This window comes from Meles meles, chromosome 4 (assembly GCF_922984935.1).
Source record: "Meles meles chromosome 4, mMelMel3.1 paternal haplotype, whole genome shotgun sequence".
Lineage (NCBI taxonomy): Eukaryota > Metazoa > Chordata > Mammalia > Carnivora > Mustelidae > Meles > Meles meles.
Window position 1 is genome coordinate 141,931,499 of NC_060069.1, and position 26,284 is coordinate 141,957,782.

The 26,284-nt window shown below is 35.1% G+C and overlaps 1 protein-coding gene across 2 annotated transcripts in view; it reads left to right on the plus strand.

Annotated features, from left to right (window-relative positions):
• Window positions 1-26,284, plus strand: part of NCAM2 (neural cell adhesion molecule 2) — a 532,557-nt gene that overhangs the window by 373,061 nt on the left and 133,212 nt on the right. For both annotated transcript variants that reach the window (XM_046003053.1, XM_046003054.1), the window contains exon 9: window positions 13,036-13,186. In XM_046003053.1, coding sequence (XP_045859009.1) covers window positions 13,036-13,186 — 151 coding nt within the window. The remainder of the gene's footprint in view (window positions 1-13,035; window positions 13,187-26,284) is intronic.

Sequence of the window (26,284 nt, forward strand, 5' to 3'; positions counted from 1 at the left end):
TCTTTCTTCTGGGATGAATTCCTTGTCTTGGAATTTTGTTTAGGTCTCTGCCTTCTTCTGTGTGTTCAGAAAGCCTGTTATGTTTCCTGATCCTGAGAGTAATGGCTTTATTAAGAAGGAGTCATATACTGTCCAGGGTCTGGTACTTCAGTGAGTGCCTTGGGTGTGTGCTGTGGGCACTCTTCGGCTGTGTTTTGGCTGCTATTTGCCTCAGATCAGTCCTCTGCAGAGTTTCTCCTTGCCAGAAGTGGGAAGTGTTTGGACTTTGGCCAGAGTGTGGTGAGTTTTAACTAGGTGTGTTCTGATCTGCTTGTTATAAAAGAGATTTGATGCTTTACACTAAAGCTGAAGCTTTGCAGAGCTCTGTGGTCAGTAGATATGGTACATCTACTCAATGGTGTGAGGAGGGGGTAGTATGAGGGGGGAACATGGTGTGGATCAAGGGGAGTGTTGTGCTGCTTTTCAGGGGGATGGTCCTGCTATGCTGGTTCTCAGGCACACTTGCTCAAGAAAAGCAGAACCCACAGAGCTCAGGGAGCAGGACTTGGTGTAAGCAGTTTAGGCAGCCAGTGTTGGTGTTTTGCTGCTGGCTGAAAGGTAGGTGAGATAAATGGTGTAGCTGACTCTTTTGTCCCTGAAGAGGCAATGCCACCTCTCCCAGATGTGCTCCAAGAAGGGGGAACCATCTCTCCCATTATGTCCAGGACATCCTCCAAGAGGAGGGCTCTCCTCCTCCTCCTGCAATGCCTCAGGGCTCCACACCAGCCATGCTGCATACCTCTAAAACTTCATTCTTTGAGCCTCAGCTCCTCTCATTTTTCCAGTCAGTGGCTTTGGGGGAGAGTTTTCCTTATGCAATTCCTTATGTGCTCCTCCTCCTCTCTCTCTCTCTCTCCTCCTCTCTCTGTGATCAGGGCTCCCTCTCCTCCATGGCACCCTCAATCCATTTCCCTCAAATCATGTCTCTGCACCTCCACAGTGTGACCTCTTCTCTACCTCTAGTTGTGCAGTTTGTTCTGCCAGCCCTCAGACCAGGTTCTTGGGTATACAGAATGATTTGTTATTTATCTAACTGTGTTCAAAGGACAAGGTAAGTGCAGGATCCTCATACAGCTCTGCCACTTTATCAGTCAAGTACTTTTTAACTTGTGGTATCAGTCTGATAAAAATGTTGTTGTTGAAAGTGGTGTGTTGTGTACCTAAGAATTCTCACAACTATGACAAAAAGTGGTTCCTAGAGGTCCCTAGAGGGTAAATGCACTGCATTTTCTGATGTCAAGTATGGAATTAGTAGCAACTTAAAAATACTTGTTTGGGTGCCTAGGTGGCTTAGTCAGTTAAAGGTCCAACTCTTTATTTCTGCTCAGGTTATGATCTCAGGGTCCTTGGATCAAGCCCCAAGTTGGGCTCCCCACTCAGTGAGGAGTCTGCTTGTCTCCCTCTGTCTCTGCCTTTCCCCCATTCTCTCTCTCAGTAAAACACTTGTTAGAGCTTCTCTTTTATAATGGATAAAGCAGGGCTTGATTTATACTCTGGCTTTAAACAACAGCAACAACAAACACAATTTATGACATTATGGGCAGCACATTGATCCCTGAGAGAAGAGAAACAAATGATGTAAGTCCTGTGACTGCTCAAGCATAATGTCTGGAGAGAGTTTCCAGGCTACAACAAAGAGATGAATAGTCTGGTTGTTTCTCTTAGTTGAGGAGACAATGTTCTGAATTTGAGTGATCCACGTGCTAGAATTCTTAGTATGGGGTACTAGAGAGGAGAGAGCTCCGTGGAGAAGAGAGGAATTTGCACATAGAGAAGTCCAGAGATCTTCGGCATTTTTCTTTAGATTCTTCAGTTGAATACCAATAAGTGTATGTGTGGGAGGAGACTATTCACAGTCATAGAAAGAATCACTTGAATACTGAACAATGTTCCTTTAGTGATGTGACCAGATTAGTCCGAACTAAAGATTGCTCCCAACTCCCTCAACAAAATTTAAAATTCTCAGAAAAATAAAATCACTTTCAAGGAATTTAATAGTGTCTCAGAGAAGAGAGCACACATATTTAAAGGAATAAAAGAAAAATAGTGCACTCAGAATATCTGGCATCCAATCAAAAATTATGAGATATGCAAGATGCACAAAAATATAACCCATAATTAGGAAAAACAAATCAATTAATAGAAACAGATCCATTAATGACATAGAACATGGTATTAGTAGGTAAGAACATTCACATATGAATTTTTTTACATATACTATATATACTGTATGAAAGAAAGCATGAGCATAATAGAGACAAAAATATAAACAGAGTAAATGACAGTTCTAGAGTTCAAAAAATGTCTTTAGTAAAAAAATGAGATTAACAGCAGCTTAGATATTATGGAAGAAAAGATTAGTGAAATCAGAGAACAGTATAACTTATTCAAATGAATACAGACAGGAGCAGACTAATACATTCTTTGAGTAGACTCTTTTTTTTTTTCTTTAAGTATGGACTGAAGAAGACTTAAGATAGGGCCCTTATTTGTCTCATTAGATAGAGCAAAGAAAAAATATTCCCAAAATATTTTTGGTTTCTTCATACTAAAGTGTAAAAAATTCCATTATAGAATGAATATCTTGCATGGATTTATATAAAAATATATTGATGGAAAAGTATAATGACTGATTATAGTTAGTGCTTTTTGAAAACATAGTATATAACAGGTACTTTTTAAAGCACTTCGTGTAAATAACATTATTGTACTACTCCCTAGTGGTGTACTTCTTGCTTTTAAAACTTCTTTTATTTGTCTACAATTTGAGCTGGATTACCATACTTCTTAAACTGGTTACATAACTGATTATAACATTTCTCATGTACCTAGAACTGAGCTTGCATAATCTTATGATTCTAACGAGACGTGGGAAGAAGCAACAAAGACTAAATACTGTGTATTAGACAAACTGTACTGTGATAGCTATAGCAAAGTAAATAACATTTAAATCTGTGCCTTTCGGTTAAAGAACTTTATGGATTTTTAAGTAGGTTGAAGCAGCATGCCATAGACTTGACCTTCAGTTCTGATCTCTACATTGTTTTAACAGTCTAGGAAATGTTCTAAAGGAAAGTTCCATGTTGACTATTTTGTTTAAAATTTTCTTTGGTAAAATATATAATGTAATTAAAAGCAAAGACAAAAGATTATAGTAAAATTAAATCTCATGTCTATTGCTCACCTGTAATAGTTACTAATATCATATGATTCCAATTCTAATATTTTTAATATTGTGCTTCATCCATTTCCAGTGGGCTTTCTTTGTGCTAAACAGCAAAACGTTGAAATTTTGGATTAAAAAAACATGGAACCAGGTGACCTATGGATTCTTCATCGCTTTAAAATCATGGAATCTGTGCATATTAGTGATTACTCACATTATTTCCAGGGCAGTATGATATAATAACATGATATCAATGTTCACAAGTTAAGTTTAGTTATGTGACAGAAGTCATTGCAATACCACTGAGTATCTTGTAATAAATGTTGACTAGGAAGGTTTAGAGCATAATATGCCTCATTTTTTCACATCTCTTTTCTGTCTTCTCATGGTTGTGTGACATGAAACTAAATTTTACCTCGATAGAGGATGTAATCTTTAGATCGAGTTTCTTCTTGGCTTCTTTATTTCTTATTGATTTTTTAATAAGCAGTTATTACATTTCTTATTTTCCATTATGAAGGATACACAGAAAAAATGGGAATCCAGAAAACGTAGTAACCATCCTATTTTTCTTGGTTTCTTAACCTTGAAGAAAACACCGTAATTTTATATAGCTTGAGATCTTGAATCAATTCTATTTTCTAAGTCCTGAATTTCCATTCTAGCCCCATACTTATTATTTAATTTCATGTGTTCTGAATTTTCTGAACAACTCTGATATTCAATATTTTGTTTTATTACCTTTAGATTAAAATTCTACACACAATTGCACAACAAAAACATAAGTGTCTTGTCAGACAGAGTAGCCAACAGTTATGTTAGAATTATGGTCAAGCGCATTCCCCTTATTCAGATTTACTTTCTTGGAGTTCCAATCACAATGAGTAGCCATAATAAGTAATAGTAATATCACAGACATGGGGTCAGGTTACTTTATATGACTTTGACTAGTATAAATTTGAAGGAGGTGGTGCATAATCATTAGAATCTTAAAATTTTAAAACCACTGAATGATATCATAGAGTTCATATCAATGTAACACTTACAAGACTGACCCCGACACCAAAGTCATGGTCTTTGAACAGGAAGGTCATCCTGATGAAGAGCAAAGTCAGGAATAAAGTAAACCAACCACAAATGTAATGGAAATTACAGACAAATTAAATATCTAGAGTTTTATTAATAGCATTATGGATATAATATAAATCCCATTATTCAGTAATTTAATTATTTATGTGTGAAATGTTTTATCATTTATCAGTAGGAATTTTACTCTCCTATAGTAGTTTTTCCATCCTAATTTTAATTTTGTTCTTTACTGAATATACTACATATTTTTTTTCCATTTTATTTATTTTTTCAGCGTAACAGTATTCATTGTTTTTGCACAACACCCAGTGCTCCATGCAAAACATGCCCTCCCCATTACCCACCACCTGTTCCCCCAACCTCCCACCCCTGACCCTTCAAAACCCTCAGGTTGTTTTTCAGAGTCCATAGTCTCTTATGGTTCGCCTCCCCTTCCAATTTTTTTTTTTAATAAACATATAATGTATTTTTATCCCCAGGGGTACAGGTCTGTGAATCGCCAGGTTTACACACTTCACAGCACTCACGATAGCACTTACCCTCCCCAATGTCCATAGCGCCCTCCCCCTCTCCCAATCCCACCTCCCCCCAGCAACCCCCAGTTTGTTTTGTGAGATTAAGAGTCATTTATGGTTTGTCTCCCTCCCAATCCCATCTTATTTTTCATTGACAAAATATTATAAATAATTAGGATGTAGTTCATGAGATTGTGAGAAAAGTCCAGCAATACTAATGCACTGGTGATAGGAGATAAAGAAGATAGGAGAGTTACTATTTCTTTGTGAGAGTAGAATGCTTTTAGCTATCACAATAAAATGGATATATATAAACATATATTTATGACTTAGATCTGGATATTAGGTGTTTTATGATAATTTATTTATCATGTACTAACAAGTCCTAAGCTCTATAAATATTCACTCATTTAATCTGCACAGCAGTACTGTATGAATGTTGCATTCTTATACCCATTATACAGAGAAACTGAAGCACTTCTAAGTTAAGTAATTAACTTCAGGTCACAAAGGTTGTAGGTGGCACTATCAGGATGTAAACTTTCCAGTCTGATTCTGCAGTCTTAGCTGCTGTGTTATACTCAAGTTGGCAACACACCCAGGCATTAATATAAAATAAACAGGTCCCATTCTGAAAACCATCATTTTGACAATTGTTAGTTGCAACCCACCTTATATAATATTTTAAAATTGAAATCTCTGAAGAGTTTATTCTACTTTCACTTTATATCAAAATTGCATTCATTAACATTTCAATTTTAAATATCAGTTTTAAAGTAATGAATATGTAATATGAAACAGAATGTATGCAAGCTATTAAAATATGGATATATACAATAAAATATGAATATATACATATATATAATTTATAAACATAAAGTAGTTTACTAATGATAGAGAATATTTACCATCTGGGGCTCTGTGACACAAACCTAGAAATACTCTTCTTTTTCTTTCATCACCACTTCTCATTAAGTCATTTACTAAACACTGTTGATTCCTCTTCAAAACGTTTCTAGAATGTATTCACTTCTCTAGTCTCCACTACCACCACCATTCACCAGCACCTTATCAGTGCAGTATGCTTCCATTGGGTTACCCTTCCTCCTCCTGAATTCCTTCTTCACTCCACAGGGTGAATGATCTCTTCAAAGAGCAAATGCATTTGCCATGCAGGTCTACAACCTTTCATATCCTTTTCCAGTAGCTTCTAGAACACCTAAATTCCTTCCTTTATCTTTAATTATGAACAGTTTTATTTACAAATAATTCATAGAGAATGCAATTCACTCATTAAAATGTGCAATAAAATGTGTCTTAGTATATTTGCAGAGCTGTGCAATCATCCACAGAATCAATTTTGGAATATTTTCATCATCTCAAAAAAAAATTCCTCCCTTCTTGGCCATCACTTCCAATCTCTCACACCACCTGCCAGCCCTAGGCAACCACCCATAAACTTGTGTATCCATAGATTTGTCTATTCTGGAAATTTTATATAAATGGAAACAGTCAATATGTACCCTACGTTACTAGCTGTTTTCACTTAGCCTAATGTTTTCAAGGTTCATCCATATTGTAGCCTGTATAAGTACTTAATTTCTTTTTATTGCCATATAATATTCCATTATGTAAATATATCACATTCTATTTATGCACGTATTAGTAGATGGACATTGTGGTGCTTTAACTTTTTGGTTTTATTAGTAATGCTATTATGGACATTCACATACAAGGTTTTGTATGTGAATGTATATCTTTAATTCTCTTGCGAGTATAATTGCTGAGTCATATAATAAATCTGTGTTTAACATTCTGGGTAACTGTGAGATTTTTTTATCCAAAAACACCTGCTCCATTTTTCATTCTCACCCACCAGTAATACATGAAAGTGCCACTTAGCCCACAGCTTCACCAACACTATTATCTGTCTTTTTGATTACAGCAAGCCCAGAGGGTGTGAAGTGGTATTGTGGTTTGGATTAACATTTTTATGGTAGCTAATGACGTTGAGCATCTTTTCATGTTCTTACTGGTCTTCCCTTGACCTCTGAAGCTCATTATAGTAGCCTTGTCCCTCTCCAGCCACTTTATCTCTTACTCCTCAACTTTATATTGAATATTCCAGTTCTCATGAGCTTCTTTCATTGTTCTGAATGTGCCATTCCCCCTTCTGGTTTAGGCCTATGCAGTTCCCATTTCCTTCCTCCTTTCCTTTCCTTTTTGCTTGAGCAGAGCTGACTCCGTGAATGTAATACATGCACAGTTGCATGGAGCCTGACACTCAGAAGGGCCCTATGTTTGCTTCAATCTATTGCTGTGGTTGCCTTGAAATTCACAATATGTTTTGGACAAGAGACCCCCACATTTCATTTTGGAGTAGGTCTGGCAAATCATGTAGCCAGTCTGGTACCTGGATCATCATTCTTACTTATCCTTCAGGTCTCAGTTTAGACAGAGATACCTGCAAGACATCGTCTCCCACCTCTGTAGACTGTCTTCTGTGTGCTTCCTGAACTTCTTCTATACCAACATGTATTACGATTTACCATCTCTTTCCTCTAAGCCCTTTGACCTATGACCAAAGACTAAAGTCTTTGTCTTTCTGATCCATTGTTCTGTCCTCAGAAACTAACATAGTGTGTATCACATAGCTTTGATAAGATATGTAGATCAACCACTCAGTTATGGCTCAGGTGATGGGCCACAGAAGGAAAGTAATTCCAAATATGAACTCCAGGGCCAGACATCCTCGACATCCAGTGCTATCATTTGTAAGCTGTATAGAGTCTGGATATTTAATGTTTCTGTTCCTCAATTTCCTCATCTTTAAAGTGTGAGTAATACTAGTCCAAATCTCATAGTAGTATTACTGGGATCAATTGGGATTAAGTGAACTAATAAATGTAAAACATTTAAAATACTGCCAACTACCATTGTTTCCTGCTAGCAGTGTTTTATTCGGTTCCTACTTGTTGAGTAAATTATTGACGCTATGTACAAAGAGAGGAAGAGGGCACTAGAATGTAGGGAAAAATTATGTAATTTAAGAAGTTACATTGTCCATATTACTCTTCCTTACATGAATTTGCAATGCTAGGAAGAAGGCAGTTGTACAAAAGTTCAGGTTAGGTAATCAAAATAGGAAGAAAATTAAGAAGCTGAGAGCAAGCTCAGAGCAAAGAGAAATTAATGATAAGAGTAGGTATAAGAATCTTATAAGGAAGGAAGAGAATCTTTCTTTTAAAATTCTTTGCAGAAATTATTCAATTTAACACAATGTTAACACAATTTTGGGAGGTTAGTTTGGGTAAATTAATGCCAGTAACCTTCGGAAAGTTTATTTAATTAGTGGTTATGCACTGACATTACCTCTAAGTATTTGAAGTTGTATTTAATTTACAGTCAGTAGAGATATAATGCCATTACAAAAAAGCAACCAGAATGTATAATAAAGGGGTGCCAGTTTTCTGTATGTCTGTATTCATCTAGGGTTCAGCATGCTGTCTCTGCTTGCCCATCCAGCATCAGGGGATCTCATGGCCCTGACTCTCTTCTCTGTGCCTGCCTGTTTCTCTCAGTTCCTTAATGTGACTTCTGGGGGTATAGGCTTGGAATTCTCTCACAAATCTGCTCCTCTTTCACTATTTTCAGTTCATAATACATACCTCAGTTTATCAGGGAACATTCTTCTAACTCTACCCCACCCCTCCACGACTCACCCTCAAGATGAAACTTTGGTATTCCTACATGGTACTTTTCAGTTTATTTGCATTATTTTTTAAAAATTATTATCTCCTGAACTTTTATTTACCAAAGGGTAAAAATTGTTCAGATTTGCTCAACATGTATCCCTTGTGCCTGGGTGCTTCTTGTAAAATAATTGCACAAGAAAACAGTTGCTGAGTAACTAAGTGACAGGATTCACCAATCTCCCAAAAGACCAAAGAGGTCAATGACAACGGGATGAAGAAGAAAGATGGGGAGTACTATCACCCCAAATGTGTTATGTCCTACAATTGGGTTCTAAACTTGGCAGTAAATGTCTAGTCAGGTCGGGTCACAAAAACAACCTATAAACACAATACCTTGTATAATTTCAAATGTCTCACAATTAAAATGGGCAACAGAAAATTTGTGTTGGAACTAAACTCCAGAAGGTAGTTATCATATAGGTATTTCATCAAGTGATTCTTGAAAGGACAGTAAACTCTATAAATGACCATTTTTTCAATAAACTCTATAAATAACCATTTTATAAAAATATTGAAATACTATTCAAATAAACAGTTCTTAAACTGACCTTCTGGAAAGGCAAAAAATATAACATTAAATCAAATTTCAAAAAGTGCCTTTCTATAAAGGATTGGAGTAATAATGTACAGTCAGGCACTTTACTTTCTAATCATCTTACCTAATGCATTCATAGAACCTGAAAATACTAGATGGACAGCTAATATGCCCATTAACCTGTCTCAATCAAATATCAGATGTCTTAAATGAATCTTCGGTAGGTGGTGAATCAAAGCCAAGATATAAATTAATTTTCTTTCAGAAATGTGTAATGCTTTTTTGTAGCACAAAGAGAAAGATGTCCTTTGAAATGTCAGATATGAGAGGGAATGACTTTGGTCTTCTAGTGTAAGTATTTGAGACAAATGAATGTTATAATTATTATAGAGCCAATGTCAAGTCCGAAAATGACTTATGATTTCCCAGGGAATCAACACACCTTCCCAAAGAAATTCTGTTCTTCCTGTTAATAATTCCAGAACATTGAAAATAAGTTTTCAATGCCAACATCTTTACTAATATCATACTAATTTATAGACACCAATAGATTTTTGTAAGTCAAATACCATATCATTTATAATAGTTAATAACACGAGGACCTGTTTATTTTCAAAGGACTATATTTGCCTTTCAATTCTGTGAAAGAATGATATTTTTCCTAATAGAAAAATGAAGAATTTGTTTTGTATCATTAAAATGGTATTTTATCCCATTAATAAAGATACTAAATGTAAGTTTTTAACTCATAGTAAGTAATAGCTGGAGGAATACTTTTCCTTTACTACATCTAAATTTCACTATAACTTAATTTGTTTTAAAGATATTAGAATGTAATGTTTCTGTCCTTGGTACTAGTCCAGGGGACTTTAACATAAAGTACCATAAAACTAAAAATGTTCTCACATTTGTTCAACTATAATATCACCCTACAGGATGAATTCTGAAGTTCTAATAAGATTAGAAAAAGTAATGTGTCCTAGGAAAAGTACAGAGTTCAAAGTAGTACATTTAATAATTATATGCAATAGTCAATTTATTTTGAACATAAATTGATATTTTCCCAAGAAATTAAGGGAATGATGAGAGAATCCTGCCATGTAAATATGGAAGGGGGAAAGGAGAAAGGTTGAGGCAGGGCTGTGGAGGGTACTTATGGAAATGACAGTAATTCAGATTAATTGGAAGTCAAATTAATGGTATCCAAATTGTAAAGTGTGCTCAGACAGAAAAGTGATGTCTTAGAAAGGCAAGGAAGTTATTCAGAAATCAATACAATGTTATTCATTATTATAGAGCAGGGGGGATATGAAATCTTCATGAAATTATTATGAGAATTAAAAGTTTGCTTTTAAAAAAAAAAAGCTTATTCTTAGCTACACTAAGAAATAATTTCTGCATCTGCAATGGGACTTTGCAGTCCCAACGTAGGGAATCACATAATGCTGATGGCTTTTGCAGAGTCAGGGAATCTTTCTTGGTCACATTCAGCCTGAATGTGATTGTTGTATTTTCTGAAATCCAGAGATGCCCCTTAGTGTCCCTCCAACTCAGCAGCATGACTAAGACTGCAGATAGGTGAAGCAGAGAGCAGAGGCGTCCATGGAAACACAGTTGCTAGACATTGAAGATGATAACGTTGAACAAGATGATAAACTGACTTTTATCATCATTTAAATTATAAACAGATACATGTTCAGAAACTGATTCAAACTGAAGATGTAGTCCAGCATGGGGCATGAGAAAGAATCTGTACCATTCATGGAGGGGAAGACCGCAGGAGTAGAGCCGGTCATGCTGGGTGAGGGAGTGATATGTTCGGATCTGCACATGCTGGTTTGAGAAACATCAAATGGGCATGCCCCGAAAGAGACATATCTGGTTCCATAGCTCTCCAAGGAGAGAGGGATTCTGCCTGGAGGAAGAGTGACTAGAGATCGCAGCTGCTAGTATGGGAGGGGATGAGGGTGTCTTAAGCAGAGTGCATTGGTTGCATCCATGACAGAAACCAGGGGTCCCCAGGGAGAGAGGAAGCTGCAACACAGACTAAAAAGTAGTCAGGAAAGAGACACTGGAAGAAAACATAGGAGAGTATGGATGTCCTGAAAGCCAAGGGAAGTTTGCACTTAAGGAAGGAAGGATAGTTCCCTAGGGTCCAATGATAGAGGTGTGATAAGGTAAGGAACTACTAACCCATTTATATCTAAAAGTAGTTAGTTACTTTGCATAACAAATTGGCTATTCTGCTTTTGAGTTTACTCATTCTAATTTTAACTTCTGTGAGTTTCTGCATTTTTTTTCTTTCCTGTCAAGTAAGTAATTGAGTTGGCAGACGAACATCTTAAATATTGGCAGCAGAGAATGCCTTCTGCTTGAAAGCCTCACCCTACTATTTTTTAGCAATACTTGAGAATTGGGGAACATATTTTTGACCTGATCTGGGTTGCATAATACATTCCCAGCATGTTTTTGTTTCTTCGTTTTTGAAGAACATTTTTACGATAATGATAGGAAATGAATTATGAGTGACTGATTTGGTTGTATAGTAACTGCATGCCTGTATAAGACTAGAAAGCAAAAAAAGTGATCATATTGTCCCAAACAAATTCATGTTTGAAAACGAGCTTTGAAATAGTCTGTTGATATTAATAAAAGAAAATAAACAAGTTTTAATAATACAAAGTACATGTATTGAGATTTATTTGAATTTCAGTTATATAGAAACTTAACCAACCATTATATTATTTATAATAACTTACATATTTCAAAATCTATGTGTACCATGCAGTTTTTATTGAGGCACGAAAACCTCAAATATTGAAAACAATAAATTCAATAATAGTAAAGTACATGTTATAAATGAATTATAAAATGCAAATTTCACTTTATTCCCTGGTTGTACAAAATAAAATTCAGTGAGTAAACTATCCCTGTCTTAATATGTGTGCTATAATAATATTTAAGTGATTTAAGAAAACAATTGTAGGTATACCAATTAGGTTGCACACAAGAATTCTTATTTGAAATGTAATCTATAGGCTATTGGATTACGGGCAAGTCCTTGATTTGCATCAATATTCATGGAGCATGTGATTAATCTTCTTCATGTTATTTCCACTGACTTTCTAAGAAGGACATATATAGTGCTGTTTTTAATAATTTATCTGTTATGGGTAATGTACTACATAGGCTTATGAGCAATGCTGTTTCATTCATTCAAAAATAACTATATGAGGGAAATTGGAAGGGGAGGCGAACCATAAGAGACTATGGACTCTGAAAAACAACCTGAGGGTTTTGAAGGGGCGGGGGGGTGGGAGGTTGGGGGAACCAGGTGGTCGGTAATAGGGAGGACACGTATTGCATGGAGCACTGGGTGTTTTGCAAAAACAGTGAATACTGTTATGGCTGAAAAAATAAATAAATAAATAAATAAAAATAACTATAAATTCTTCAAGGCTTTAATTTTCATACATCTTGATACATTGTCTTTACACAGTGAAACAGGAAACTAACGTGAAGGAGGAATATCATTTTCACTGGGGGGGTTTCTGCCAGAATTGAATAGGCATTGTTGTTCTGTTATGTTTGCAAGAAGCATAATTGGAAGCCAACAAAGCCCTTCCTAGAAGAACATGCCAGCTTTTTTAAAAAGCACAGAGTGCACTAAATAGAGTGCACTAAATAAAAGGGGTTGATAAAACATGTGTTGAAGTTTTTACTACATGTTAGTGTCCCTGTAAGGAGGTGGGCAGGTACAACGGAAAAGCCAAAATCAGTAAGTCATAAATACAGAAACATTGCTTTCAAAAGAAAAGCAATGCAGGTAAGACGTTATTTTCATTTATCATATATGTGATAAACACCCTATGTTTGGTCATCATTTCACACAAAACAAGCGTAAAATCTTTCTTTTTCCTGAATCGATGTAAACAGAGCCCAGACGGCCGTATCGAAGTCAAAGGGCAGCATGGAAGCTCATCACTGCATATTAAAGATGTGAAGTTGTCAGATTCAGGGAGATATGACTGTGAAGCTGCGAGTAGAATTGGAGGGCACCAAAAGAGCATGTACCTTGATATTGAATGTAAGTTATTTTCCTTTTGTATGTTTATTAAAACAACTTTGTCTGCTTTGAAAAATAAGAATTTTAGTAGCATCCTTCAAATACCTTTGTAGTTCATGATTCAGTATTTGACGGATAGCTCTAGAACTAATGTGGCCATTCAAAGTCAGTTATTAGAGACATCTAGTGGATGTTATAGGACATTTCACAGTGCTATAAATTTAATGGTTTTGATACTGCTTATTCAGAAAATTGTGATTTTCTTTTTTGCAGTGTTTAAGCCAAACACAGTATAAATTGAATTGCATTAGTTACCAGTTATTGGTTAGTATCTCCTTAGAGTTTTATCTGTTTACTTATAATATTAACGGTCCTGTGTTTCACCTGAGTAGTTTTGTTGAATTATTTTAATTCTCATAAGGTATGAAGTAGTGTTTTTAAAATGATTGATTATATCAACATTCATATTTTATCAGAATAATGCTTGTTGTCTGTAAGTGGGAATTATGACCTGAGATTTGGAGAATATGAGGTCTGATATAAATGCACAATCCACCTTACATCATGAGTAGGATTTTAGAATAATGTCATATATATGTTCATAAAAGGGAAAAAATTTAATATTATTTTCAATAAATATTCAGGAATCATCAAGGTTGGAGATTCTCTGATGTTCAAGAGGACATAACTGTCATAGTGGGAGTGTATAAGATACTCTGATCAACAAAACATTCCTACTGGAGAATTTCTAGTACGTTAATATTGATAGAAGGTGGTGATAACTGTGAAATAAGATTATTTTCTTTTTGAGAATGTCTCTAGAAAGCAAATATTTCCTCAAGGACAGACACAAATAATCCATATTATTTTACACATTCATGTGTTCTTATTAAGAAACTCATGGAAAGGCCACTTATACAATTGCAAAAAATTGGGAAGGATATTAAATGATTATTTCACAAAGTACAGGGTTCATTTCTCCGAGAAATTTGTTTAATTGCCATTGTATTTCTTTAAAAAAATCAAAAAGACAAAAAAAAAGCCATGTCATTCAGGACACACAGAGAAAGAAGTGATGCTAACAATTAATTTAGCTTTTTTCCTAATAGTGTTTTCTGCTATTTTCTCATTATTTTGTACATATATATATTAATAAGATACATATTAATATATATAAATTTCTTTTTCAAGTCATCAGCACTTGTAACAAATTAGAACTATTTCTCAAACTTTCAACATGTTTGTTTAGATTTTGTAATTCAAATTATGTATTTGAATTCAAAATTTACGTTATTATTTTTTTCTTTTTCTTTAATGTGAATCTACATGAGCAAAAATTTAAGGGTGCCAAAACATGATTTATATTAGAGCTGTGCAACCTGTTTGAAGGGCAAGTTCATAGACTACTCCCAGCCTCTTCTCACTGTGCTAAAAAAAGTGGTAGGAATCATATTCTCTTAATAAAACTTAACTTAGGTTTTTTTTTCTTTGCATTTTGTAAATATTTAAAAGCTTATTTGACATATCTTGGAATTATTACTAAATCACTGCTGTAAGTCCTCAGAAAAGTGGAGCTCAAGAGAAATGAGCACTGTTGATGTTTCCAAAACACAATGAGGCTGACTGGGTCATATAGGCAATATTGGGTAGCTATACCAGTGCTAGGATTGATGCTAATTAGTTGTGTGACCTGCATCCCTGGGACCTCAGTTTCCATATACGTAAATTAAGAGGTTTGAAGGGAGAAATTCTTTGGGTTTCATCATACCTAACCATTTAGATATTAGAGACATCAGTTAGTTAAGCATCTGCCTTAGAGACATTTAAAAATGCATAGCCACATCCTTCAAAGGTGTCCTAGAACTTCTGAATTGTCCTCCATGCATGCCTACCCAAGTTTTAATTATGAAATAAATAAAAAGTTAAATTAAGATCTATAATTTCTGTGTCTATGTTTTTTTTTTTTTTAAGATTTTATTTATTTGATAGAGAGAAATCACAACTAGGCAAAGAGGCAGGCAGAGAGAGAGGAGGAAGCAGGCTCCCCACGGAGCAGAGAGCCCGATGCGGGGCTTAATCACAGGACCCTGAGACCACGACCTGAGCCGAAGGCAGAGGCTTTAACCCACTGAGCCACCCAGGTGCCCCCTCTGTGTCTATGTTTTAAAACCTCATTGGAAAGAATTTTAAAAAGCCATGCTAGATCAAACTTAGGGTCTTTTCATTGAGCTGTTTAAGATTTAGAATCAGTATTGAGTGACTGTGGACACAAAATAAATAAAACAGAGCTCATGCATTATTAGAACACTGGGACTGACAGAGATTTAAATCAAACCTCAACTTGAATTCAAATTTTGAAGTGATGGATGGAGAAAAATATCAAGATAATGTGAAATGCTGATACAAAATAATGTGAGATTTGTAGTTATTAGTGTTTTCAAATAGATGGAAAATAATGGGGTAAACACATGATTATATATATCAGTACAGAGTGCATGTTCTTGTGATCTTTTAATAAAATAAATTCCTTAATACCAAAAAAGTACTTAGGGCACTCTGTTTTTCAAGGACTGATGCCACAAGGTACAAGTTGCTTTTGATCACAGAGATATTCCTCCTTTGCTTTAAAGGTTTAAACATTGGTCAGCCTGTTTAATTTTCTGAAGTAAATGTTTAGAATAAAGATCATGAGCAAATAGTATCTCTTTAGCAAGGATTTTTTAAAAACTTGCTTTGTAAAAGAGTGTTTTGAGAATTCTTTGAACATTCCTTGAGATTGTTGTTTCTTGTTGATGAGAAGCTGGTTAGATAAAACTATTTCAAAAATCATGAAATAGGGGCACCTGAGTGGCTCAGTGGATTAAGCCTCTGCCTTCGGCTCAGGTCCTTATCTCAGGTCCTGGGATCGAGTCCCGCATCAGGCTCTCTGCTCGGCAGGTTCCTCCTCTCTCTTCCTCCCTCTCTCTCTGCCTGCCTCTCTGCCTACTTGTGAACTCTCTCTGTCAAATAAATAAATAAATAAATAAATAAAATCTTTAAAAAAAAAAAAATCATGAAATAGTTTTTTTAACTATTAAACCATTGTTTAAGAATACTTTTTGTTTTATTTTATTGATAGCTTTTATATAACACGTGATCAGTTTTCCCTTTTTTAAGAAATTAAATATTTAATTTTATTCTTCTGTAGTAAAAATAATTAGAACAATAAATATCCCCTGTTGACAACTTTATTGAAATATAGTTGGACCATAGTACAATGCCAATTTATGAAGGGCAAAATGTGATCAGTTTTGACATAAGGGTGTGCCTGCAAATCTGTTACATCATCTAAACAAACATTTACATCACCCCCATGAATTTTCTAAAGCTCCTTTGTAATGTATTTATTCTTTTACTCTCCCTCCCAAGCAAATGTTAGTCTACTTTCTGTCATTATAATTTAGTTGCACTTCCAGAACTTTATATGTGGAATCCTACATTACTTTAATTTTAATTTTTTTGCTAAGCACTTTCAGTCAGTATGTGTTGATATGTTGAATATGAATCAAAAATTTATAATGTGTTCTTGTCTTTGCATTGTATGGGTAAAACAGGGTTTGTTTATTCACCTGTTGATGAGCATTTGGTTATTTTCAGTTTAGGGCTATTACAAAAAACTTCCGTGTACGTTTTTGAACATTGTGTGGACATAGTTCTTTTTTTCTAGAATAAATATGATTCTTGGAAGAGCAAAAGATTTAAATTTTGCTCAAGTCCAGCTTATCAAATTGAACTCATATGTGATGTTGTTCATGTTCCATCTAAGAAATCATCATCTAAACAAAGGCCACAAAGATTTACCTCTAGACATTCTTTTTTATTTTATTTTAAAAGATTTTTTTAAAAGATTTTTTTTTAATTTGTTTGACAGAGAGATCACAGGCAGTGGGAGGGACAGAGGGAGAGGGGAAACAGATTTCCTTCTAGCAGGGAGCCTGAGGCAAGACTGGATCTCAGGACCCCCAGGGCCTAAGGCAGATGCTTAACTAACTGAGCCACCCAAGGCTTTCATTTAATGTTTTGTTGATTTAGATTTTGCATTAAATCTGTGATCTGTTTTGGATTCATTTTTATGGAGTCAATACATATTATTTTTTCATACATCTATCAAAATAATTCAGCACTATTTTTGAAAAGACTTTCCTCTTTCTAACCAAGGATTTGCCAATACTGTTGATATTTACAAAATACTAGCTTTGGGTTTTGCTAATTTACATTCTTTATATATAAATCTATTTTCTAATTTGTTGGTTTCCATTTTATTTTCATTATTTCCATTCTATATATTTTGGACTTACTTTAAACTTTGGTTATAAATTCTTGAAGTGAAATATTAGGTTATTACTTTAGATATTTCTTATTTTCTAATATAATCATATAAAACTCTAAACTTCCCACTAAAGAATATTTCAGCACAACCCCCAAATTATGATATGTTGTATTTTTGTTGTCATTCAAATAGTTGAAAATATTTTCTAATTTTTCTCGTGATTTCCTCTTTGGTCCATATTTATTTGTAAGGATTTAATCTCCAGATATTTATTGTTTTCCTAGATATTTTTGCTGTTATTTGTTACTAATATCATTTAGTTCTGTTTAAAAATACTCCGTTGTGTGATTTTTTAATTTCTTTTTTATTTATTGAGATATGTGTCACCGCAAATCATCTCAGTGACTACACAGTGTGTTTAAGAAGCATGTGTATTCTGCAGTTATAGAATGCTGTGTTCTAGAAATATCAATTAGATGGAGGTAGGTGACAGTGTTGTTTTGAATCTCTGTCTTTACTGACTTTTTTTATATAGCTGTTTCATCAGAGTGAGAGCGGAGTGAGAGGTGTTAAAACCCTCCTCCATGATTGCGAACATTTCTCTCTCACTTTAATCCTGTTGATTTTTGCCTCAGGTATCTTTAGGCTCAGTGAGGCCATGCACATGTATAGCTTGTTAACTTGTATTAGTTTTTTGTTTTTTGTTTTTTGTTTTCTGCTAAAACCAGTGACAACAAGCTCAATTGCTAGAAACAATACAACTCTGTTCTCTTTTAGTTCTGGAAGTCAGCGGTTCAAACGGATTTTCACTAGAGTGAAACGTTGGTAGGGCTGTGTCCCTTTGTGTTCTTTTGTGGAGATTGTTTTCTGTCCCTTTCAGCTTCTAGAATCTACCCACATTTTTTGGTTCTTAGTCCTCTTCCATCTTTAAAGCCAGCAAAGGCAGATGGAGTCTCTCTCACATCACCCCACTCTAATTCTGCTGCTTTTCTCACATCTTCTCTGTCTCTGACTTTTCATTGCAGGAGACCCACATTGGATAATTCAGGATATTCTTCTCAACTCAACATCTTTAACTTTATCACAGCTGCAAAGTTCTCTTTGCTGTAGAATAACATACATACAGCTTCCAGAGGTTATGATGTGAATATCTTCCGGGGGGTGAGGGGAAGGTCATTGCTCTCTGTCCCACACATGTCTTCCTCATGAATTATTTCTTTCATTTTCTCCAGTAATCATTTGCTTTAATATATTTTATCTAATATTCAGGTAACTACTCATACCTCCCTATGCTTACTGTTTATACACCCTTTTTCATTTATTTACTTTCCACCTAGCTGAACTTTTATGTGAAATTAAATTGTGTCTTTTTAGGCAGCATATGACAGAGTATTGCTTTTTTATTAATTCTGTCAATCTTTTTTTTTTTTATTTATTTTCAGCATAACAGTATTTATTGTTTTTGCACCACACGCAGTGCTCCATGCAATACGTGCCCTCCCTATTACCCACGACCTGGTTCCCCAACTCCCACCCCCTGCTCCTTCAAAACCCTCAGGTTGTTTTTCAGAGTCCATAGTCTCTCATGGTTCATCTCCCCTTCCAGTTTCCCTCAACTCCCTCTCCTCTCCCTTCTCCTCTCCATCTCCCCATGTCCTCCGTGTTCTTTGTTATGCTCCACAAATAAATGAAACCATATGATACTTGACTCTCTCTGCTTGACTTATTTCACTCAGCATAACTTAACATTAATGTTTAAAGTAGGGATCAGCAGGAAATGGGCCAGGTAATAAATATTTTAAATTTTCCTTATATGGTCTCTGTCACCTAGAAACTATCTTAAAGACTTGCGCATTTCTCTCTTACAACAATTAAAAATGTAAAAACCATTCTTAACTGTAAGCATACATATACGAAGTCCTTGATCTATATTTTGTCCACAGTTCATACGCTAGACTATTAAACTGAATGCTGTATTTGATATGATTTCATTCGTATAAAATTTTGTTTTCTGCGCTTTCCCTGTTTTTTCATGTTCTATTTGTTTTTTCTGCATTATTTTGAGTTATATGAGAGATTAATGATTTATTTAATTTGTATGTTGGCAATATACCTTTGGTATTGTTTTGCTTAAGTGATTCTCTTGGAATTTTTTTGTTCCTATTGATTTCAGAGGCATTACATCTACATTCACTGAAATCTCACAATAATTTATGATAAATTTTGTATTGAAGAGTCATACAGATTTTTAGGAATTGAAGATAAAATATTTTAGGGGCACCTGGGTGGCTCAGTGGGCTAAAGCCTCTGCCATGGGCTCAGGTCATGATCCCGGGGTCCTGGGATTGAGCCCCACATCAGGCTCTTTGCTCAGCAGGGAGCCTGCTTCCTCCTCTTTCTCCCTGCCTGCCTCTCTGCCTGCTTGTGATCTCTGTCAAATAAATAAATAAAATCTTTAAAAAAAAGAAAATATTTTAATTTACTTATCTTTACTTATCTATTTACCACTTATTTCACTTTCTTCATCCTTAAAGACCCAATTTTTTTTTTTTTTTTTTTTTTTGATATTTTACTCCTTCAGCCTGAAGAAATTTCTTCTCCATTAATTTTGACCATAAGTGTTTGGGATAGATTCTCCCCCCCACCCCAATCTGGAAATATTCTCCTCATCCCTCATTCCTGAAGGATTTTTTTTTTTCTTTTCCTGCCTGGAAGGAATTATGGGTTGCCATTTTTTCAAAGGTTTTGTTCCACTGTCATCTAACCTCCTTGGTTTCTGATGAGAAATTCATGATAATTTGAATTGTGAATTCCTCGTATGCCACATGTCCTTATTCATTAGGTACTTTCAGGTTACTTCCTTTATCTGTATTATTCATTGTTTTGATTGGGATGGGTTTGGTGCAGTTTTCTTTGAATTATCCTGTTTGGGGTGTACTGAGCTTCTTGAATCTGTAATTTTATATTTGTCTATATCTCTTTGAGCACTTTTGGACATGATTTCTTCTTCTTAGTTCTTTCCTAATCTCTTTCTTATCTCTTGGGCTTAGTTTATGCATGTTAGACCTTTTGAAATTACCTAAAAATAATCTCCGAGATACTGTTCAGTTTTTTTATTTTAACTATTCACCATTCTTTAGATTAGAAAACTTCTGCAGTTTTAACTTCAAATTAACAAAACTTTTATTCCATCATCTCCTTTTTGCTCCTAAGCCCTAATCAGTGAGTTCTTTTAGATAGTATTTCTTTTTCCTGAATTTCTAATGTTGTTCTGTTTTATATTTTCTGTTTCTCTGTGGACTTTTTAAAATTCTTCCTCATTTTATGTATTCTCTCCTTTAGTTTATGGAGCGTAGTTAGAATAGCCACTCTAAAATCTATAAATCTAAAATCTGATAGACTCAACATCTAGGTCATCTTGGAAAGCATTTGTTGATTATCTTTTGGTGGGGTGGGATGGGGGGTTGGGTGATAGACATTGGGGAGCGGATGTGCTATGGTGAGTGCTGTGAATTGTGTTAAGGCTGATGAATCACAGACCTGTACTCCTGAAACAAGTAATGCATTATATGTTAATTAAAAAAAAAAAAAAGAATTGGTCATGTTCTTCTGGTTTCTTTGAATGTTAAGAAATGTTGGTTTAAATCCTGGGTACTATAAATATTATGTCGTGCAGACTCTAAGACTTTTGACAAACAGCTGGAAAAAATGTATTAAGAAGATATTCCCTCCTAAATTCTGTGTTGTCTACTATAAGTGGTGACTCAAATCTCAATTAACTTCTTAAAGCCTTTGCTATACAATTTTGTGCTTGTCCCATGAATTCAAAACTCAGGACTTAGGCTAATTTTTTTGACTTATATGAAGAATTATGGCATCTCCTTGTATGATCCCTATTTGGGATTGCCTCCTTCTTACTCACCCTGTATTGGCTTCTCCCAAGGAACTCTGCACTTCTGGACAGATTTTAACTCCAGTATCACCGTGAGGCACCTCAGCTATGGCCTGCCCTCTATACAAAGTCATGAGAGAGAAAAAGAAGTAGGAAAGTAATTTTAATTATCTTCCACAATCTCATTGATTTTGTTTACAGAAGCCTTAGGTAGTGACCTTTGCTATTGTTTTTGTATTTTTTGTTTAGTTTGAGTCATCTCTGGAGCTTTTAATTATTACCAGTAGGGGAGATGGGCAATCACAAGTTTATACTGCCATTATGGAAGCAGAAATTTCTATATATTCTTCATACAACCTTAAATCATAAAAATATTTATTTTCCCTCATTTCTGGAATCAAGATATGAATGTTTTCATTTCAGTTTTTTTTGAGTTTTTAGTATATTTCTTCCTTCTACTTTTTTTTCAAATTTTATTTTTGGCTTCTATTTTTTATAAATCATATATTTGCAAACAAAGCATTACTTCAATCAAAGATTATTTAAAATGCAAAGTCCTAAAAGGAGTTGAGTTTCTCTTTCCCTTTTCAGTATATTGATATTCTGTGCAGTCAATTTCATTTATTTCTACACAAACTTTAATTATCCTGAAAAGTGTATTAAGTTCTCCATGTGTAAATCACTTCAGATTTAAATTAAGAGACAGAATAACTTTAGCTGAGGTTTAGAATTAGATGTTCAAAGTTTTTAATAGTATCCTTCAGCTATAGAAAGATAATTCTACTGATAAAGGCTAAATTTTAAGTAAAACAGAAGAAAATGTCTTATATTTTAAGATGAATAAACATACTTAATTGTGCATTCCATTGACATCTTTCCGTCTTCTTTTTTTTTTTTTAAATCTCCAACTGAAAGGAGCTTCTCCTGTGGTTCTAACCTACACAGGGATGCTATATACAAAATGTCGCTTCTGATTTTCTCCTCATGACGAATATCATTTAAATAGTCATTACAATTATTTGTAAGTCTCTAGAAGTGTACTTTCCTTTTTGATTAATCCAAATTTTTATACTATTTCTTCATATACCTTAATGAGAATTCTTTATTTTTCACAATTAAAATTACTCATGATTTCTAGGACAATCCAAAATATGTTGGGAGCCTAGCCCACTTTTCCAAACTTATACTACATTTAAGAATAAATGTTAGCTTCAGCATGACAAAATTTTCCCATCCATGTGCCTGACCTCTTCTCTATGCTATAACCTCTTACAATTATATAAGATTATTACCCCTTGGATAATGTAATTTATCAAAACTGAATCATAAAAATGCTTAAAGTTGATGAAAAAGATGGTGGAAAATATGCTGGTGAGAGGCAAATTTTAAGTAAAAATTAACATAATTATTAATCTTAATTTCATTAATTGCTGAAGTTCAAATTTTATTCTTGTGATAGAAATAGAGGAAATGGCATAGTGGTGTCATCTGTCTACAGTTAGGATTATTTTGGGGATTATTAAATATCATTTGGAATATGTAACCATGGTCTTCATTTAAAATTTAGTCAGCCTGCTCTTCTCTTTCAATTATTCTCCTTGTAAATTAGTGTAATTTTATTATGAAATTTGGAACTTTTTTTAGACTTATGATACCACCACTGTAGTAAGCCTTATATTCCTTCATATAAAGATTAGTGGAAATTTTGAATGGATATTGCACCAATAATAAGAATTGACACTATCTAATAAGCTTCTTTCTTTCTTTTTAAAAAAAATTTTTTTTTAATATTTTATTTATTTGACAGCGAGGGCAGAGAGGCAGGCAGAGAGAGAGGAGGAAGCAGGCCCCCCGCGGAGCAGAGACCCCCGATGCGGGGCTCAGTCCCAGGACCCTGGGATCATGACCTGACCCGAAGGCAGAGGCTTTAACCCACTGAACCACCCAGGCGCCCCTAATAAGCTTATTTCTTGGTAATTGAAGCCTGTGTTGTTATAAGATAGGATGTTTTATTTAGCAGCTAATTTATTATACCACTGAAACTCTTAGAACCTGACATGCAATGCTATAAGTTATTTTTGTAAATAAATATTTACAAGTTAGAAATGGTAAAAATATTTTTATTCTGCATCTTTAAATCAAGGACAGTATAGGGAACTGTGAAAATGACAAAATCACACAATGTCATAAAATACTGACCAAAGCAGTCTTCCCTGCCTTACTCAAGCAGCTACAGTCTCTGATTTCTAAAAAAGAGTGAGAAAGAATCAAGCCATTTATAATTGATACCAACCATATTTACTATAATAGCACTAAAGTTAAGGTCTTTAGATTCAGCCCCCTTTTTTTAAAAATTCAAAACCACTTTTATGTTTCATCTGAAACAGATTTCTTGGCTTCCTGCCAGTTCATTTTCAGCATTTCAAAGGCATTACCTTACCATTAAACATAGGTTGAACTAAAGTTCCAATTTGTAAAACAAAGGAGGTAACAGGCATATGATATGTGGTTTAATGCAATAAGCACCGATTACATGTACATTTGATTGAAATTAGTATTGTGGCAATCTACTTACTGCATATTACCTGTTAATTAAACTTAATTATTTTATGAGATAAATTTAATTTAACAGTTACATGATAACAATGTGTGTTAAGAAACAAGATGGGATTGGGAGGGAGACAAACCATAAATGACTCTTAAACTCACAAAACAAACTGGGGGTTGCTGGAGGGAGGTGGGATTGGGAGAGGGGGAGCGGGCTATGGACATTGGGGAGGGGAGGCGAACCATAAGAGACTATGGACTCTGAAAAACAACCTGAGGGTTTTGAAGGGTCAGGGGTGGGAGGTTGGGGGAACAGGTGGTGGGTAATGGGGAGGGCACGTTTTGCATGGAGCACTGGGTGTTGTGCAAAAAGAATGAATACTGTTACGCTGAAAAAAAAAAAAAAGAAATATTGAATTTTTCATTTACATTTTTTTTCTCATCCAGCTTTCTGCACCTGCTTTTGTTTCTTGTTAGACATAATAGCAATATTTACGTGCATTTTCTCCTGTGGTGTAAAAGCATTAGGAATATCAGAAACCGTTTAAGGATGTGGCAATATTAATGAATCTTATAACAGATGCACTTTACTTCCATATTTACATGCCTTTCCTAGAATTGAATTTGCTTTACCCCATAATATTTTCTTCACAGTTTACAGTCTCCAGGTAACAGTGAGTCTAGTAGCATGAGCTGCTGCATGTCCAGGATAAGGTAGCTTAGATGTGAAAAGGATTTTAATATTTAAAAAAAAAATCTTAGTAAATACTTTGAAATTAGAAAATTTTCCTGGTCATGGCAGACACACATTTGTATCTGTGATTGAAATCTTGTCTTAGGATCTCAACTTTTATACTCACCATAATACATTTAAGCTGTTCAGACTTTAAAGAAGAGGGCTCATTTGTAGAAATAAGTTGGTTCTAATATTAACAACTGTTAGGCTTTATATCCAGTATGAAAATTTCAAGGACAGTCTCTGAGAGAAATACAAAGTTATTTCTATCTGCAGAAGATAAGAATGGCATATGAAAAGAAAAAGGTGAAAAATCTTTTACTGCTCAGGTGTTTTTTTAACCCAAACTTTACATGTACGCCCCTGGGAAAATTCAAAATACCATGCTCCTCATGTAAAGATACCATCAGTTACTGAGTCTATTTCTCATAGATACCATTTGATTCAAATCAAATCATTTTGTTCAAATGTACTTCAGAGATTACGATGATGAAAAGTTGTTAAGGAATTTTAGGAAATATGCAACTCTTGAGAAGATAAACCTTGGAAATGAACAAACAAATATCAAAGAAATAAAAATAGTCGTATTGTGTAACTACTGGATTTATCACTGCCTCTTGGCATCTGCTTAACTGCCCAGAAATAGTGAGCTCTGCCTCCAGGTTGTCACAGCTTTCTGCCCTTCCTCTGGATTGAAAACCTTGCCCCAGAAATCCCAGTTCTCCCTAGCAAGTGAGTGTATTATTTGTGATAACAAAATACTGTGAGCTAAAAGGATTAAATGCAGTCATTTATTTCTCACCTTTTGGCAGGCTGGAAGTCCAAGATCAGGGTGCCAGTGTGGGCAGGTTATCCGTGAGAGCCTTTTTCTGGTTCTGTCCTTACATGGCCTTTCCCGGATGCAACTACACTGAGATACTTCCTATCTCTTCCTCTTTCCTTAAGGGCTTTAATCCTGTGATAGGATTCTACTCTCCTGACTTTTACCACTAATTACCTCCAAAGATCCCCACTTCCAAATCCCATCAGCTTAAAAATTAGGCCTTCAACCTAGGAATTTGGGGTGGGGAGGGGAGGGTACACAAACATTCAGTGCCCAGCAGCGAGTTTTCCGGATTTGATGGAGATCACCTGAGGGATGGAACTAGTGCAGAACTTCACAGAGTGAAGCTTCCCACCAAGATCACATCATACTAAGACTTGACTGACTTCACTGAGTTTTATGTCTTGAAGATCCTGAAAGATATGCTAAGGCCCTGTGGCCACCTGCTTACAGCCTGTCCTAGTCCCTTCAGGCTGCTAGAGCAAAATGCCACAGATTAGGTGGTTTATTAACAACAGGAGTTTATTTTGCATGGTTCTGGAGGCCGGAAGTCCATGATCAGGGAGCCAGCATAGTGGGGTTCTGGTGCAGACTACGGCTTCTATTTCTGTCACCATAGGATAGAGAGCAGAGCTCAGGAACAGTGTTCTCTCCTGACTCCCGCAGGGCATTGATCCGTTCATGAGGGCTCCACCCTTATGACATCATCAGCTCCTCATGCCTCCTAGTGCTGTTATGTTGGGGAGGAGGGTTGCTACATGTGAATTGGTGGGGATGAGGCACAGACATTCAGTTCCTAACAGTGTTTCTCC